This window comes from Lycorma delicatula, chromosome 1, assembly GCF_047948215.1.
Source record: "Lycorma delicatula isolate Av1 chromosome 1, ASM4794821v1, whole genome shotgun sequence".
NCBI classification, from domain to species: Eukaryota; Metazoa; Arthropoda; class Insecta; order Hemiptera; family Fulgoridae; genus Lycorma; species Lycorma delicatula.
In genome coordinates, this window is record NC_134455.1 from 141,677,678 (window position 1) to 141,697,711 (window position 20,034).

General features: G+C 30.3%; 1 protein-coding gene across 1 annotated transcript in view; it reads right to left on the bottom strand.

The window, feature by feature from the left end:
* Positions 1 to 10,067: 10,067 nt before the first annotated feature.
* LOC142318196 (tachykinin-like peptides receptor 86C) overlaps positions 10,068 to 20,034 on the bottom strand; it is a 734,981-nt gene continuing 725,014 nt past the window's right edge. The window contains exons 8-9 of the mRNA XM_075354749.1: positions 16,676 to 16,782; positions 10,068 to 10,419 (exon numbers count right to left, since the gene is read on the bottom strand). Coding sequence (XP_075210864.1) covers positions 10,217 to 10,419; positions 16,676 to 16,782 — 310 coding nt within the window. The 3' untranslated portion in view covers positions 10,068 to 10,216. The remainder of the gene's footprint in view (positions 10,420 to 16,675; positions 16,783 to 20,034) is intronic.

A 20,034-nucleotide genomic window follows, 5' to 3' on the forward strand; every position in this document is an offset into this window, starting at 1 on the left:
TTGTTTTATATAGGTTGCAGTAATCTTTTTTTTCTCTGAATCAGAATTACTTGAAACAGGTTCACATTTCCTAAAGGAAAACTTTATATATAACTGGAATTATGTCAGGAATTAGTCTTGAAATTAGTTAATAGAAAACATCCAAGGGAACTATAAACTATAATGTTTTGCTTAATATCAACATTGACACAGCAGTTTTTGAGTTACAATAAATAATTATTAAATTCATTAAGAATAATGTTCCTCTCTTTGAACTTTGTACCAGCAAGTTTCCACTTTGGTTCTTCAAAATCCTTATTAACCTGTTTAAAAAGAAGAAAATGGCACATTCGCTTCAAATGTTCTTGCCTTACCATTGATTATGAGGAATTTTTGTTTCTGACAAGATTATTCAAGTAAACACTCCAGAAGGATAAACTGATTTACACTCAACAGTGTGTGAGTGAATTTTACAGCAAGCCTTCTAATTACTGGAAGTTTGTTGCAAAATAAGACCAGTACCAACCAAGCTGCTGCCTCAATTGCTAAAGGTAAAGTGTTGAAAGATTCTTGGATATCCTGTGAGCCATATAGAGTACACTAAATCTATCACTATTATCTTGTCAACGAAGAACCTTTGCTGGCATCTTTAACTTTAAATGTAATGGAAATTATGCTTCTTTCTGTTTTGCAAATTTGATTGTTTGTTACTTGAAGACAAAGATATTTGTCGAGAAATAATTTTCACCGTTGTTTTTCTCATAAATTTTTACTTTAAAATCCTTTATCACACATCCACTTTCCTATTTAAAAAAAAAGTTTGGTTTAATATGACAGAAAAAACACTCAAACACTTCATAAAGCAGTAATTTTTTAACTGTATAGATGTGCACTTGTTTCTACCTCATAGTATACGTGAGTTTTGAAATATGAAGCCATTCCCACACTTTAATATCATTATGTATATATGTAAATTTGTTATAAAAAAATCATTTTTCAGATTAATCTATTTTAGTCAAATGTAAGATGAATTTAGCCTTTCTTGGAATTCACTCTCCTTACGAGCCCTAACTGGAACTGATAGCTTTAGGTATCAGCAGCTGTTCTGAATAATCTGGTTTGTATTCTACAGAGCAGAGTTTAAATATATATATTTTTTTTGATTTTTACTTACAAGTTTTTTCTTTTTCTATTGATACAGAATAATTTTACTCAAAACTGCTGATATTTTGGTAGCTGAATATACACACAGTAGAGTTTGATTAGGTTTAAAAATATTGTTTATTTACAGTTCATATATTCTGATTTATCATTTTTAATAAGTATAGACAACATAATTAAAATAGAAAGATCTATAAATAGAACATTTTGGGACCAAAATATTATTTATTTGTTTGGATGTAGGAATCTCAAAATGTAGAGAAATTAAAATATCCACTGAATGAAGTCTAATTTTACAGTAGCAATAGTTCTCCTCTCTCATGTATAATATAAATTTAGAATAAAATTAAAAAAACTATCTTTAATTTGGTGCTGTAATTTTTTTCTGCTAAAATGATACTAACATAGATTTGGAGCATAGTACTTCATAGGATTGAGAGTTGGACAACTGGAATTCAAGAGAAAAAAGAATTTAGAGGCATTAGTAATGTGGTGCTACAGGCAGTGTTAAAAATCAGATGGACATACAGAATTACTGATGAAGAGAATTACTCAAATAAATGAATAGGAATAGAATACTCTGAAAGACTGCAACAAAAAGAAGGGACACACTAATTAGACATATACTGAGGTATGTTCTGAAGATGATTAAATACCTCCTCTTCACCTGTGTGGAAAATCACACAGGGAAGGATAGGCTGAAGTACATAAGAGAGATCATAGTTGATATAAAGTGATCAAGTTACAAACAAGTAAAGAGAACGGCTCAAGAGAAAAGGCTCTGGAAATTCATTGCAATTTAATCTGAGAATTGGTAGCAACAGAGGAAAAAAGTGTTGTTACTTTGTATTATTGTAAATGAAAATGAATTCATTTTTCCCTTGAAATCACTTTAATAATAGTGTACCAAAGATCTTATTATGTTAACCCGTAGTTACAATGCTTATAGAGATTTTATTGAATAAAAGAATTAATATGCCTTCATAAATTAAAATTTAATAAATAACAAGTTACAAATCAGAACTTTTAGTTCATTCTAGGTTAAAATTATGGTGTTAGGGTACAGCTTGTGTATTGAGTGTAAATAGATACTTTTATGATAAAAATTTTATTAAGTATATGGAATAATTACATGCAATAAAATTAAATTAAATAATTAAAAAAAATTGAATATATTTCACATAATAGTGCCTATGTATTTGTATAGCGTTTATATATCTGGTTTTTTTTTAATGAATACATAACAAAATACGGAATTCATACATATTTTTTAAATAAATAAAATTTCTACTTCTCCTTTAACACTGAGAGCTCTAATTCTTATTTTGTCGTTTGAAAACGGAGAGATATTGAGATATGGTACAGACTATATTGCGAAGTTCTCCCGGGACTTTCATAACCTATTCTACTTGTGAAAATAATGAGAAACGTTCATATACATACGTCCAAAAATCACTGATCTCTATAAAACTGGATAGGGGACTTTATGGCGTAAAATACAATTAAGTGTTCAATATTGAACCATACTCCAGCGTCGCAGAATGAGATTATGGGAACTAAATAAAACCACTGTACGCTTGCGAGACTACAATCGTGATGGTAGGGTAGTGTTTTCACGACTCTTACACTTACCTCTGCGTATGCGCAGTTTTATTTCATTTAGTTCTACCACTCATTTAGTGGCGCTAGTTAATGCTTCAAATTTTACCAATTCCAATATATGGGATCCCCTACCCAGTTATATAGAGATCAGTGTCTAAAATGCTTCGTTTGCGAATTACGGCTATTGAAAGATTTCGCTTGGATTTCGGCTATCCCGGTAAAATGATCGTACTAAAATTTTTAGGATCTTAATTGACAGAAGTAGTGATTTCTTATGATTTTGACGTGAAAAATTGAATAAATAGGTTCCAGAACCGTATTTGCAGTAGTTTTTGAGAAATCTGGAGTGAAAACCAATAAAAGTGTGGTAAAAACCCTGTTTTCTATGTTTGACGTACAATAACTTTGTTAAATGAATAATAAGCACATACAAATTTTAAACAAAACTTGTAGAAAATTTAATACTGAACAAAATGGTGTAAGATAAGTTCAATAAAAGAAAGAAAAATTATAAAAAAAATCGGATTTTATTTAGAAACAGTACATTATTACATTTGTCAGAAAAGTATTTACTTAACGTAAACAAAAACCAAATTATTTTTTGTGATGTGTGAAAAATTTGTAAAAAATGTTGCTGTTAAAAAATGAAAAAAAACGTAAACTATACAACTGCAAAATAAAAATAAATAAAGATTACTTAAATAATACCTTTTTTTATTAATGACAGGAATGCAATAAATTATTTGAAAAATATTATTTCGAAGTTGGCAATAAAATAACAGTTGATCAGCAATGCCCATTACTGGATTAATGTTTAAATCATTCAGAAAGGTAAATTAAATATATGGGGTACTGTGAATTGTGCTGTCGTAAGCGAAGGTTTTCGTTAGCAAAGTTTGAAAGTAATCAGTTTGTAATTTAAGTAATGCTGTACTTATTTACAACAGAGGAATAAATTCATCCGACATGGTATTCATTTTGGGTGAGTGAAATAATACTACAGCTGCTGCAGTAGAATATGTTATACGTTTTCTGAATCGCAGGATTCCAGATCCCAAAACAATTACCGTGACTTTTCGCAATCTTTGAGAAACGAGTTCACTACCTGGTATTCAGACCAGCTACGAACCGATCTGTCCAACACGACGCTGTTAATGAAATTATTGTCGATAAAGTTCAGCAAAGTCTAGGTATCAGTACACGATGTCTTTCTAAGCAATTCATTAATCAGAGTTTCATATTCGATGGTCTGGAAGACAATTAAACAAAACCAGTTTTATTCTAATCATAAACAGCCAGTTCAAAATCTACACCCAGGAGACGGTCCGCTTCGCTTGGAGTTCTGCAATTGGTGGAATACAAATCAACAACTCTAGAAGTATGTATTGTTTACCGACGAAGCAAATTTCACTCGACGTGGCGTCAAGTTACGCAATGAGCATACGTGGGCAGAAGTAAATCCTCATAAACGGTTGAAGGCAATTTTCAACACTGATTTAGCGTCGATATACGGTGGGGCCTTCTTCACATCAGCAGTTTGGATCGTTCATATTACCTAGCCGCTTAAATGCTGAGGTCTACTCGCTGTTTCTTGAAGAAGAATTACCGTAGCTGCTTAAATATCTTCCTCTAGCGTTGAGACGCAAAGTATACTTCCAGCACGATGGCGCGCCTCCCCTCTTCACTTGTTCGGTTATAGGAGATTCACACTCCTGGCCACCAAGATCGCCTGATCTAACATCTTTAGATTTTTGCATCTGGGGATGGATGAAAAATATTGTGTACAAAACAAATATATATTCTAGCGAGGAATTAATTATCCGCATTATGGATGTGGCTGAGCAACTTAAGGACAGCCCTAAAAAACTAAAAAGAGCCACCAAAACTTACAGAAGCTTGCCAAGAAATATGTTGAAAACGGCGGCTCATTTTTGAACATTTATGTTCAAACTGGTACGTATAAATCCACTTTGGTCTAGTGTACAGTTTCTAAATAGTCGTATTTTTCTAACTTCCCTTTGTTGTGTTCAATTTGTTTTACACAATTTTGTTCAGAATCAAATTCCCTACACGTTTTGTTTAAACGTTTTACGTATTTATTACCCACTCAACAAAGTTATTGTACGTCAAACATAAAAACAGGCTCTTTTACGCCAATTTATTGGGTTTCATCTAAAATTTCTCAAACACTACTGCAAATACCATTCTGGGGCCTATTTTTTCGATTTTGTAGGTAAAGTACCGTAAGAAGTCAATAATTCTGTCTCTTAATTAACGTCCTAAAAATTCAGTACTATCTCACTTCACCGGGGTACCTGAAATCCGAGCGAAATATTTCACTAGCTGTAACTCGCAAACGAAGCATTTCAGGTCATATGTTTATATGAATTTTTCCATTATTTTCGCAAGTAGAATAAGTTATAAAAGTCCCGGGAGAACATCGTTATACAATCTATCTATACTAGCACCTCTGACGCGGCTTCGCTACTCTATGTAATTGCTTTCGTTTCGCATCTCGGACAATTTTTTTTTAATCTTTTGGTCAAGAAACCGGAGGCAATTGCAGCCAGTCGAATCGCACATTCAATAACAGTGACAGTGGTTATGTTGGTTGAGCCGCCGCGCTGGTACAACGTTGCACCCCGATTAAACTATCGGAATTTTTAAAAAAACCGAATACGGTTTTTAGATATTTATCTAAAGAGCATTTGCAAACCTAAATCTAAAGAATATCTCGATTAATATAGTCAGAAATGGGGAAAATTTGCAATCATTGTTCAAAACCTTTATCTTTCTTCACTATTTTCAAGGTCGAATTTCAGAAAATCTAGAAACTGGTTTTTAGATATTTATATGAAGATTATACACATCAAAAACCTGATATCTTCATCTGTTACGGATAAATTAAAAAAACATTTAAACCAACACAGCCAGCACATCACCACAGCAACTGCCACTATTAATGTACGTGCGACGCGATTTGCTGGCTACACCTGACTCCGGTTACTTGACTAAAAAACATAAAACGAAAAAAAAGATTGACCACGTCGGGAAAAGTAGATAACCTTACAGTGCGGACAAAGCCACGACGGATTGCTAGTCGGAGATGCTATATAAAATGAGAGCTGTTGAGTCTATTAGTTGTAAAACCTATAGAAACTAACGTATATATTTTATTCATTTTCGGATTTATTGTTTCTTTCGTTCAAAGAGAAAGTGAAATATAATTAGGAGTATTATAACTTCTATTATTTGTCACTAACTTGCTTTTTTTTAAAGAAAATAACTTTTATAACATTATAAAAAAAAATACTTAAAACGTTTTTAAATTCAGTTAAAATGGTGTTATTCTTTATTTAAAAAGTCTATAATTTATTTACTGAATTTTAATAGATTAATCTAATCACTAGTAGAAATTACTTAAATAATACATTCTTTTATTATTTACGATTGTATTATAGTGTGTAGAGGTAGGTTTTAATAGAATTGCAGATTTTTCGGGTTCAAATCTTCGAACTTTTAATTTTATTTATTATTCTTTTAATTAATCAGTTCTTTTTAAACTTACTCGTTTTATTAACCAGACTTATTTTTATCTATTTTTACATTATAATCCCACATTCCTTTATTCTCTTTGTTTTAAATTATTTATGTACTTTTTAAATTACGTAGGCAAAAATATTAAAGTAGTCTTTAAAAGATGCTTTTATTATATTTTCACAGAAGCAGATGCATTATTATATTTACACCAGAGTGACAAATAATTACTTAGTATTTATCTATAGTGTCAACATATGATTATTCTTCACGGTTCCGGCTTAAGAAAATGGTAACACACTTTGTGACAATAGGAGAAAACAACAGTATGCGATAAGATTCAAACTAGCCAGTTTACGAAGGCGGTAGAAGATACTGTAGTCCTCAATATTCGGAAACGGGTAACTAATCGTTGTATTGAAACGAAAGATGGATTTTCACGCAGCGGAAACTTTTCGATAATACAGTCCTTCACAAAATAATTTTATGATTTTCTATGAAGGAATAAGCTTGTTTATGTGACAGTTTATTTCACGATCAGGTTAAACGACTTAGGATTCCGATACTTACATACGTAAGATTTATATGTCGTATCCCGTAAGATTAATGATATGATGGAAACCGTAGGTAGACATACTAAAAGTTCTGAGCTATCGAAATGTAAGTTTACGTTAAATTTTTGTTGTATCGTAACCGTAAAAATGCATAACGTTTAAAATGTATTTCAAAATATTGGTTATATAAAATTGTTGTAGTATTACATTTAATGTATTTCGTATTGCTTTTTATTGGAGATGAAATTGAATTATTTTAGTTGAATGTAATTTTTTTTTAAATCTTAAATATAAATATCGTTTTAAGTAATGACAAAGAAATATAATTTTTAAAGAAGTACTTCGGCCTTTTTCATTACTTTTTTTTTTTGAAGCGTCTTCAAGCTTAAAAATGGCAATTTCTTTTAATCTTTCTCTTAAAAATTAAAGTTGGTATTTTCTCCCCGTAGTTTACATTTATATTGACATATGTTGCTGTGTTTGTTAGTCACCGGCAAAAAAAAAAAAAAAAATTATAATGCCGTCATTGATTCGTTAAGAGTACGTTGAAATTATAGTATTGATATCTCAACAAAATGCATCGCACATTATCAGATAACTGTAAAAAATTTGTAAGGAGTAAAGAACTTCTATTTTTTTTACCTACATCTTGCACCATTTAAAATAAATTTAATTTTAAATTTCTTCACTGGTATTTGTGTTACCTGTTAAAAATTATTTATAAAATAAACATAAAATATTTGTAGTGTTAACAGGAGTTAAAGGATAATGTATCGGTAGGCAGTAATAAATCTTTTTAATTCTTAATATTGATAAAGATAACGCTATGTCTTCAGTAAACATTAAGTGATTAGTTACTTCATAATGAGTTTTAAAATTGAATAACTTACCTTTTTTTAATGCATCAACAGCTAATCGAAAACTGTTGAATAAACATGAAGAATCTATAAAAATTGTTGGATACTTCTCTATTTTCTCTGCATTTTTAAGCCTATTTTTAGTTTTTGAGACCGCTCTCTTACAACGATTATACCTTTCTCAGTAAACTATTGAATAAAATTTTTTGTTAGTTTTCAATCAACTTATTTTTCATTGGTCCCTCCTAGGACACGAAGTTTACAAAAAAGGGAGGGAGAAATATTGAAAAAACCGTGTTTTTGTGTTAGAAGTTCTTACTGAACAGACGCATCAGTCAGTGATTTCCAGTGTTACTGGAAAAAATGGTTATAATATTGCTAATGAGTAAGGTTTTTTTAGGCCTGGCTCATCCTTCCACAATCAATTATGACTCATTATACGATTTTATACTTTTTTAATTTTAATCGAATTTCGTTGTAGAGCTCAGTTTATTAAACTCAGTAGAGCACAAATTTAACACGCTTTTTCTTTCATTAACTTAACATTTTTTTTTGGTTTTATTAGCTTTAAGTTGGATCATTGCAGGAAAGAAAACCGATATCTACAATATTTTGTTAAAACATTTATATTTAATACAAAATCGTTACTATATCATGATTGCTCTATATTAATTAATTCGTTGTAGAACTAGAAATTGTGGAATTAGAAAGTTCCGATTAGTTAGAACGATATGGTTGTGTACAATTTTGTGACAAGTAAGATATGTTTTCTTAGAATAGCTAATTTGTTCGGAAATTTTTTTAATTGTTTTAACTTACTATTTGCGCTATCTATGGGATAAAAGTGAAAGTAATGCCTAAACGCCGAAGTAATTTTGAAAAACTGCAATATATATACATTACATATATGTAGTATATTTATTTAGTATGCTTATATTATTTTCTTACAACATTATTTTGTATAAAAGGGGTAAAAATCTAAAGAAGAAATTTGAAAAACTATTAAAGAATAAGGAAGAGTATTTCAGAAAATAATCTCCAAGAGTTATAAATTTCAAGAAATAATAGTGTCTATAAAAATTTGATTTCTATATGATTTGATTTTTATATGATTTCTATAATATTGTCAGTAATAGAGAGGTGGTCATCAATCGCAGAAAAATGTGGCGTGTATGTTACCTAACGGTCACTGACTGGTATTGATACGGATGATATGGTATTGAGTGACTATCACCCAGTAATACCTAAAATAACAAGAATACCAGCGACGAATTGGTGAAATTCTTTGCCACGGTTATAAAAAAATACAATATTTGTACCCGCTTTGGATTTTATTGAAATGATGGATTTTGGTTAAAATGATTTGTAACTTTGTTGAAATCGTCTTCCCCCATTTTCATAAAAGCCTGATGAAGTCAGGTCAATCTTGTAGTTTCATTTTATTCAAGTTGTCCAAGATTACTTCAGTTTCTGTTTTCAGATTCTGTTTTATCACAACAAAAAATCTTCAAAAATCCCCTTTTAATTAAGAACTTCTTTCAGCCTTTCTTGTTATTGTGTTTTGTATTCCTAAAATTGAAAATTCTTATTTCAAGAAGAAGCACATGCTTCGTACCTGTCTCATAAATCGAGTTATCGGTGGTGCAGTAGAGGAAGAGGATCAGCACTTTTGAGGTTCATAAGATTTTTTATCAAAGTTGAACCTTGGGAGAACTGAAACTGATAAAAATGAATTTTTTTTTTAGATTTTTCCTGATAAACTATGCGCTATATTTTCTGTGAATTTAATTTAGTACATTTATTTCAGTATTTTGAATATTTTTTATCCCTTTTACTAAGTAACGATATTTTGATAATATAGGTAAACCAAAATTTTTATTCAAGATTTCACGCACCCAGTGTAAATTTTCAAGATGATATTTTGTGTATTGAAGAGTATATATTAAACATATATTGATACTGTTTATGTTTTTTTTACTACTTGAAATAAAATCTCAGGCCGTGGTTTTGATTTCACCGTAAGAACTCAAAAGAATAAGATTTATTTCAGACCGTCTTATATTAAAAATATAATTACACCTTAACACTTAATAAATTTTGTGTTTGTATTCGCTATTTCCTAACTTTTTGACTTAAACTATATTCCATGGCCGCAAAACGTAATGATATTATAATGAATGGCGAGTTCGTGAATCGTGTCTAGCCTCAGAATACAATAAAACTACTAGATAAAAAATAAAAAGGAAATTAAAGCGATTCTTACTAAACTCTTAGTAATCTAATATTAATATTCATTAAAAACATATCACAGGCATACCAACATACAAAAAAATAATTTTAACAAATTAGGTTAAGCAAGAACTACAGGACCTAAAAACCTAAGCTTAAACTAATTTTATTTCACTTAATTTATGATGTTCAGTAGCAAAATAATTTCATTCCTACCGTTTTACTATTTACGCTAAAAGTGTCCATTATTTACTGAATTTGCAGGAAATCATAATTGTAATTATTATTGACACAATGCTAGCTCGTATTAGCCCTGTTTAGTAACTGATGGTTGTTACAGTTATTCTGCATAGATATTTCTTTAGCTATTCCCATCATATTGTTATGTGTATGAATCATATGAGCGGCTTGTATCTGAGCCTGCACGACCGTCGTTATCTGAGACATTTTATGGTTGTGATCGCTAGACTTGGGTAAACTTTTGCTCCGTCTTGTTTTTCCTGAAACAGAATAATAATAAATATAAAATAGTGGTATTTTATTTATTATTAGATTATAAATATTGACTGTTGGAAATTAAAGCAAAAGAGTGCTCTTTTTATGTTACATAATCAATATCAATTCGATTAGAGATATTTCTGATTCTATCTAAACATATATATATATATATATATTATTTTAATTTGTATTCGTATCTATTTGCAGGATAGCTGGTTTAAATTTTTTTTAGTAAATAAGTAAAATTCAATTTTTTTTTAATAGAATTTATAATAAATTTTTATAATATTGTAAGAAAATTCTCACAACGGCACAAATACTTCAGATGATCCAGGTTCGTATTACGCAACTTGAAATATTTTCCTTATAGAATTCAGGAATTATAGAATTCAGGAATTATAGAATTCAGGAAAATGTATCCATATTAAGTATTAAGAATGATTTCATCGGTGGTTTTGTAATATAAATATGATTTTAAACAAATGCAAAAACAGAAAAAATATTAGGTAGGTCAAAATAAATTCTGATATAAAGGCAGAATCTTTTCAAAAATGAGAATATTTCATAGAATCATCGACTTATCAAATCGATAAAACGATCTCAAACTCTGTTTATTGGTGTTGAGATAGTTCCTCTAACATTAAGACTTAAATCCAATTGTGCTGGCCGGGCACAGCTTCATAATACATTTGCTATAGATAATATACACAACAACATATATGAAACGGAAGTACTCATGGACAACTTGAATAAGACGAAACCGTAAGACTGACCTGGCTTCGACAGCTTTTTAAGAAAATAGAGGAATCATTGTTGAAAATTGATGTAATAATTGTCCGCTTTAAGGGTGGTGGTTATACAGATAGAAACAGTAAAGAAAAAACCTTTAGAAGAAAAGACTCAAAGGTAATAGTAATGATAATAATATTATCATTATTAGATAGGTATTGGAATGGAATGCAAAGTTGGCAGGAGTCTATTACTCCCTACTTTATCGCAGAACCTGGACAGAGTCCCCTTGCTGCTGGATCATTCTAATCGGGCTTTTTTTTTTTTTTTAAAAGGTTATTTTTTTAATCTCGGATCTAATTTTTCAAGTTTTGTTTATTATTATTTTAGTGAATTTAAGACGGATTTAATTGCATTCCAATCCGTTGTTAAACCAGCGTTATCGAACCCATTTCATGGGCCGACCGCGGAAGGCTAGGCTTATAAAGCCTGTCCTTCCGACGTAATTCCCCTTCAGACCGTCCACTGAAGTCCTTTCGGTGCTAACTCTTTAATAGGCTAGCAGGAATACGCCACAACGGGGCACTAGCTATAAGGAGGGAGCAATGCGTCTCCTTTTCCGGAGGAGTCGCAATTGCTGGGTTATTTTGTCTTATTGTAAGTTTTGAAATAGGAGAGGTTGTGTAGAAGCTCTTCATCCGCTTCTGGTATGGCTGCCCTTCAGGACGCATCTCTGCTGGGCTCTGTTCCAGACTCCAGTCCGTGATGTTGAGGCGAGTGGTTGGTCTTCCTTCTTCTACTTCCGAAGACCTCTTCGTTCTTCTTTGGCCTGCACTTTCCAAGAATTGGTAGTAGCCGAAGTTACATACCATTAACCTTGTAATTCCCGAAGCCCCGAAGGGCTGAACGGGGGAAAGTGCAGGTTTCTTCGTTCTTCTGTGCTGTCAGTGGCTGCTGGGCAGGTGACTGCTGGGCAGGTGGCTGCTGGGCAGGCGGCTGCTGGGCTTGTGACTGCTGGGCTGATGGCTGCTGGGCTCGTTCCCTCTTTCTTCTTTCTTGAAAGGAAAGGAAGGTAATAGGGAACTTACAAATGATGATACCTATTCGCGATCGCGGTTTTGGGGCGGCGATTTTTGTGGAAGAAGTAAACAGTAATTATTCACTCCACGTAATTATTAACCTTCAGACACACGTGTGTCTGAGAAGGGGTTGGGGGGACCGCGTGGCCGCAGTGAAGAAACCATTTGTTTTTGTGGTGGCTGTTGGTATCTGCAACAAAAGAAGCAGAACACATAGGTATTGTAAAAAAAAAACATGTATAGCTCGGCCTTAGCAAATGGAGAGGCTGGTCAACCGGGCGGACTGAAAATGTACAGTCTTTTAATGATAAGGCTAGTGGACCAAATTTAACTGAAAAAAAAACTTTTTCCCTATTCTATCAAACATTTATACGAAGAGTCCGCTATATTATATTATTATTTGCAGGTATTTTAGGATCTACATTGAAATTAATGAAATTATTGACATTAATAATTTCAATTAAGTTGTTTTTAATTAATACGTACGTTAGGGTTATTTTGCGCTTTCCAGTTTTTTAGTATTGCCTGTACAATAACACGCTGTTACGAAGGAAGTCTCAAAAAGGAGTGACCATATTATTCATTTAACATTTTATCTACTTCATAACTTTTTATATTGATCTCTACATTTAATTAATTTTTAATTTAATTAATTGTTACAACTCAATATTTAACTTTTAAGACGCTAAACAAAATGTTTTTTCTTTAGTCATCTTCGCTTCCGACATGGGTGTGTTAAAACCTTTTGGGTTATAAAACTCGATAATTGTAGTAGGATGTGTTGCCTATAACCGACACACTCCGAGGAGGCGAGATAATCAAAAGTCTTTCGTAAAGCAATTTTGAAATATCATTAAAATTAATTTCTCTGTAATAATACCTTATATTTACAAGCACGACGAATGACTATCAAGATCAAATTGTAATTAATCTTTTGCGTCAGTAATAAAAATTAATTGTTTATGAATTCTTATTGCTAAGCTACTTCTGGCACGTATTGTGGGTAATATAAGTGATACATTATAATTCACTGAGTAACTTTTGTTTCTTTGTTTGAACATTACATTGTTCATAATATACTGTATGAAATAAAAGCTAATGTTCTTAAATAAAGAATAAGTAAACAAATCATCAAGAAAAATGTCCAGTGTAAAATAGAGATCTCTATGTTACAACATATTTGTTACTAATTCCGCTTAAGAATTCATCCAAACGAATGCCATTTTTATTATAATAACCATACAAAAAAATACGAAAAGTTTTTATTGTGTCATACAGTAAAAATTTAACGGGATTTTGATTAAAATATCTTAATTTTTTTAGTTCGATACTTCTTGTCGGTCAAGTTTTTTAAATTAATATTTTTAAATTTATTCTTTTAAATTTATTTTTATTTAAAATATGGATAAGCCTACAAAATGATACCTGTTCGGCAAATTCCACTCTCAAATATCAGTTTTTAGTAAAAATAAATACATGAATGAGGAGAAACGACGTAAAGAGACCGCTACCGATCGTGAGCTAAGGCTTTCTGGAAAAAGGGAAACACTTATTGCATTTTACTGTGAATTTCTGAAAAATTTTCTTAATTTTAAAGTAAAAATTCTTTGTATGTTAGAATGAAGTCAGAGTATATATCAGTATGCAGTAATAATCTAATATTAAATAATGATGTTGAAAAATAAATTAAATATGTATTAAAATCGTTTATGTAGGTGAATTATTTTATAAAAAAATTTACCATTTAAGATAAACTTACAACCAGAGAAGCGTTCTCCACAAAATAAAAAAGAATCATTGAAATCCATCCATTTAGTGATGAATAAGGCTTTAGTACGCAGTAAAGAAAATGGTAAAACAGAACATGCGACACCAGATAACACTGGTTTTTTTTTCAAAGTGTGTATGTGTTCGCATTAAGAAGTCTCAGCAGACAACAATCATTTTTAAATTGGTAAATTATTTAAATCGGTTAGGTTACCTTGCAATTTCTTATGTTTTAAAGAATTTCAAAACGTTATGAACTGTTTAATTCAGACGAAACTTTTCAAACTCTCCCCTTGATGATTTATTTTTGTTTTGGTCTACATAAATATTTCATTACTGTTTTTATATTTCTCTTCTCCGATAGGTTTACAAAGGAAAAAATAAATTACAATTAATACAGTTAGCAAAGTTCCAACCCTTTCATTAAGTTTAACTAAAATTAAAATAAACTGAACAAATTACTTTACTATAAATTAACAAAACTATTGCTGTATTTTTTATTTAAAAAATGACTGATTAAAAACACAAATTAAAAAAAAAATAAAAAAAGTAATTTGAAGTAACTTGAATATAAAAATAATAAAGTATTTACGGAAAGTTCATCGTCTTATGTTAATGAAGACACTAGCTTGTTTTATTTTACGACTATAATAATCCTCCGGTTGTTTCTCAAAAGCAAAAAGATATTACATATCTAATTTTTATGCTCTTTAACAAAAACTGACCATTATCATGGTAAAAATCTAACCATAATTATTAAAAATGTATTAATATTCAGGCTTCTTAAAGAACAGTAGTCTTAGTGAATGAGAAAAAAATAATACGGAGACTAAGTGATTAAACAGGTAGTAACTAAATTTTATAGCATTTATTCATTTCACAAACATTGCATAAAATCACTGAATTAAAAATATTATAAATTATTTAAAAAAATATTCATACCTTTAATTAACTTAAGATTACTTTTTTTATTGTCTTACATTACGAAATTTGATAATCCATTGAATAATTTTGGAGCAACATAACAATAAAATCTACTATAAGCTTCAGTTCTCGATTGTGGTAACAAAAACTTACCAGCTGATCTTATATTTTTACTACTCCCATTGCATATTACAATTATTTCTACTTTAAATTATTATTATTTTTCTTTAAAAAAAAAGTTAAAACTTGCTTAAATGGAAGTGGAATAGAGGTAAAATATTTTATTTAACAAATATAGGAAAAGCAAAGAAATAAGAAATTTTTTTATGATCCAAAAATTTCTTCGCCTATATCTGGAATAAAATTGCTTTAAAATGGAGGATGGGCACTAAAAGCGCAAATAATGGAATAATTTTAACATACGCAATTTTATATTTTTAACATGACCGATCAAGGTAGCTACTAAACCAACCGGGTTGGTCTAATGGTAAACGCGTCATTCCAAATCAGCTGATTTGGAAGTCGAGGGTTCTAGCGTTCAAGTCCTAGTAAAGACAATTACTTTTATACGGATTTAAATATTAGATCGTGAATACCGCTGTTCTGTGGTGGTTGGGTTTCAATTAACCACACATCTCAGAAATGGTCGAACTGAGACTGTATAAGACTACACTTCATTTATACTCATACATATCATGCTCATTCATCCTTTGAACCAATTCCGGAATTCATTACCTGAACGGTAATTCCCGGAGGCTAAACAGGAAAAAGAAAGAAAAGGTAGTTACTCTCTGTTTTACTTCGTAGATTCAACTTATTCCATTTTTGATCAAATGTTACAATACTTGCCTCTTTTGTACAAAAAATCCAATGCATAAGATTTAATTTTTTTTAACTAAATATTAAACATTTCGTCTTACTATTAAAATAAGTTCAAATATTACCAAAATCTTACTTTACGGTAAGGTTTTCATCAGTTCATCTGCTAAACGGGATTGATAGCGTAATGTAATATTGTCTGCAAACGTTACTGGGGTGCCACTGAGGGCAAAAACGTCAAGATCTTACGCGTCTCCATTATTCTACACTTTTAAAAGATTGCAGTTATTACGTAAAATATGACAAAGGATAATCGATAACCTTTTTTAATTAAAGCAGTAAAGTCGTTCATTATGCAATTTTAAAGTAAATAACCACGCATAACAAAAGCCAAACTCAAGTGTTTAAATATGCTTACACAGTATTATAAAATTTTACGCTTCACTCAAGATTATTAGCCTGGATTTTAAATTCGCTACAATTCCCGTTTAGACCAAAGAAATAATATGAAAAATAGCAAAGAACCAAACAAGTTTCTGTGCGTTTTAAAAATATAAACTATGTTTAAATTTGCTTACGGGTGCTTTATTAAAGGTATGACTTCGTAATGTGTAATTTTTATGTTATCAGAAGCTATAGATTTACATAGGATACTCGTTTATAATATTTAATAACAATTAAAAATATTAAGAAATACGTAAAATTAACTGGTAGTACATTGTATAAAATATTCATGTATATCTTATTACTTAACATTTTTCATAACTTAAATTTTGACATTTAAAAAATGAAGGAAGATAGAAAAATTTTGATTACAGGTTCGTTTTCTGCATTAAGAAAAACATTAGATTCATGAGTCGTACGTAAAGAAGTCTTCCAATCGTCTATTTTAGTCTTATTTTTATTTAGAATTAGATGTTATTTATTGTAAAGTAACTACCTGATCTAGTTCTTGTAATATATGTTGCTCCAGTTACCATTTCTAATTCTTGAGAAAATTTAGCCGAACAGCATCTGCAAAGAGCATATTTGAAGTACATTCGAAACCTGAAACATATATAATATTTAATATTTTTTGTCATTTTTTTTATTTCGTTACATATCTAGTTTCTTTGTCTAGTGTGATTGGGCAAACCCATCAAAAACTTAGTGATGTCACTAATTATTTATCAATACGCTCTTGCAACTTTGACAAGTTACGATAATTTTATGTAATGTTTACTTCCTACAATTATTTTGTAAAATTTAATAGATGTACTGTGATAAAAGTAATTACATTTTTTTTTTTTTTTTTGGTTGTTAAAAAACATATTTAATTTATCATGTTTTATTAAAGTAAATTATATTTCATCACTTGTCTGTGGTGTATAGAAATGGTTAGACCTGCCTTTTTAGAATGGAAGGAGTATTTATCCAGGGTTATTTATACTTACACCGTACAGAGATATTGGTATTGGCTTCAATGTTGTTTTCTATCCTCAAGCCTTCAAGTGTGTCGGCTCATTTTTATTTTTTTACACTTATTTACTACGTAAGTTGAAAATTGTGCGAAAACTTACGTAATTGTAATACATAAAAAAAATTAAGGATTTTTTTCTGCACAAATGTTTTTTGATGGTATTTTTTCCATACAGTATATTAAATCTCTTATCTAGCTAAGATGATGATTTTCGCTATCAAACGATACATGAAAGCATCCCGATTTGTTTCACGACATTTACTTATAATAATTTAATTTTTTCAAAATTCATATACTAATTACCGACACATAAATGAAGTGCATAAGTAGGAATTTCAGAAAGTAATTATCAGTTTACACACAGGCGCGCGCGCGCGCGCGGACACACACACATACAACGCGTGTGTACAATTAATTTACTAAAAAGTAGTATTTTATTTACTATTAAGTAAAATTCAAATTGAATTCTACAACTGGTTTTCTACATATAAAATTATGTTTATCTAATGATGTGTAATCAGCCTCCTTGGTGCGAGTGGTAGCGTCTCGGCCTTTCATCCGGAAGTCCCGAGTTCTAATCCCGGTCAGGCAGACATTTTCACACGCTGCAAAAAAATAGTAGCGTTACGAAAGACGAACGATTAAAACTTCTTCTAAATTATTGCCCAAAAAATTCGTGAAACTGATGTAAACTAATTAACTGTTAGTTACTGGATGAATCAGAAAAACATCCTGACGGGAGGTTGAAAAATTAAAATTAAAAAAAAAAAACAGCTGCAGACAACAGCAGCTTTAAAAAACGAATGTTACTCTATCATTATAAAAGTATTTGATACATTGAAGAAGCATTTTCTGAAACGGTTTATAGTCAAATTTATCCTGCAACGTGTTGAAAAAAGTGAAATCATTAATTTCTCAGAGTTAAAATGAACGAGCATCAGCGGTCTTGCTGATGTGTTACAAAGGAATATTAAAACATATATTACTGTGTTCGTATTTTTTTCAGGCCCAAATACAAATTTTTATCGCAATCCAACACATTCGCATTTTTCAATAATTCAACGTGAATTGTTTGAAAAGCCACAAGATGATCGATCAAAGTAGAGTAGGCCGTAGGCCGTTCTAATAAATATGCATGTTCAGAATATTATTTCTTTCACATCGCGCTTCTTTACGTGTTCTCTTTGACAACGTAAATTCCTGCTTTACAGTATTACACGTTCAGGAAATATTCAGCCCTGCACTATAGTATATACAAATTTTATCTTTGCAGCATCTTGAAAAAAAAAGTAATTCTCCTTCAAAATTAATTCATTGTTATCTTCTCAAAGTGTTTTACTGAGTTTTTATGAGGTGTCATTTACATGACGAAGGACCATACTGACCTCATTAAGAAATTAAGCATCTTTCTGCATGTGAATACGAAACTTTTTTTGCTTTATTGCCTAATTGTTAGTATAAGGCTACACCCGTGTACCTCTTCAAATTTCTTTAGTATTATTTTTACACTATCACTTTTTTTATGTTAATTTTATTATTTTTTTGCAAAATATTAATGGATTAAAGATATCACAGCTACCGATTATTCTTTTTTAATATATTGATATGTAATGATAATTTTAGAATTACAAATTGAAAAATAAATTATTGACTGTATTAAATATAATAAAAAAGTTATTCTTCTTTCTTCAATAAATATGCAGATTCCTATCATTATACGTAAGGTTTACTCTCAGATGCAAAATTTTTAAGTAAATTTCTAATAAACACTACTAACATTTCAACATCTCAAATAAAACAATTTTGAGAGAAATTAATGATGAAAAAACTATAATTTTTATTTCTGTGAGATTTGTTAGATGTTAAATTTCAGATTTTCAAATTAAAGCATTTTAGAAAAACTCGATTATTTTTCTTTCTATGCAACTAGTAATTAAATTGAGAATGATCAAAGTTAGCTTATGTGTTTTTGGATAAATTCTTCGTTAACTCAATATGGATATGCTTAGTGGCATTAAAATAGATAAATTTAATAAAGAAATTTAAAAATCAGATTCTTCAGAGCATCTCTAGAGCTACTGGTGATATTTCACTAGTTGGTATCAAATGTAGCAATGTTACCTCGTATAAAAATTAATAATCCGTTAGATAGCAAATCTCTTGCTACTTGTTAGGTAGCAAGAGATTTTAATTAAATCTATTGCGTTAATATAAAACCTGTTTAATGATTTTAGAAGAAAAGTAATAGATGTGAAATCAGGTACAATCTTATTCGCTTATCTGTAGGGATGCAGGCTGGAAATTATGCAGTCTGATAATTTTACGCCTGTTTATCATATTTTTTGTGTAATTTTAATAATATCTCAGTTATCCCTTTATATCTCCAATCCCTTTAGCACATTTAGCTCACTTAAAGGAGACGTGTGACAATATGAAACTTGCTTTTTGGTTATGATACAGTACGAAAACATTTGTAGCACATTTATGGAGACCTGAAAGCGATAGTACTGTTACTTAGTTTTCAAATTAGGCTTGTAATAGCAATAAAAGTAAATCTTATTGCTTCTTAAGCGATTGGTACAGAAGAGATAGGAAGAACCATTATGTTAAAAGAGAGTGCTCGAAAAGAGAAATACTGACTATAGAAGAGAACTGAGTCCAGGTTTAGTAAAACCTGTAAAAATTTATCATCTGCCAATACACATCAAGCTAGGTTTAATGAAAAATTTCGTTGAAGCAATGGATCGTGATGAAACTGGATTTCACTTTCTAAGAAACAAGTTCCCTAATGTAGATGATGTTAAGATAAAGAAAGGTACATTTTTGTACTGCAAATAAGA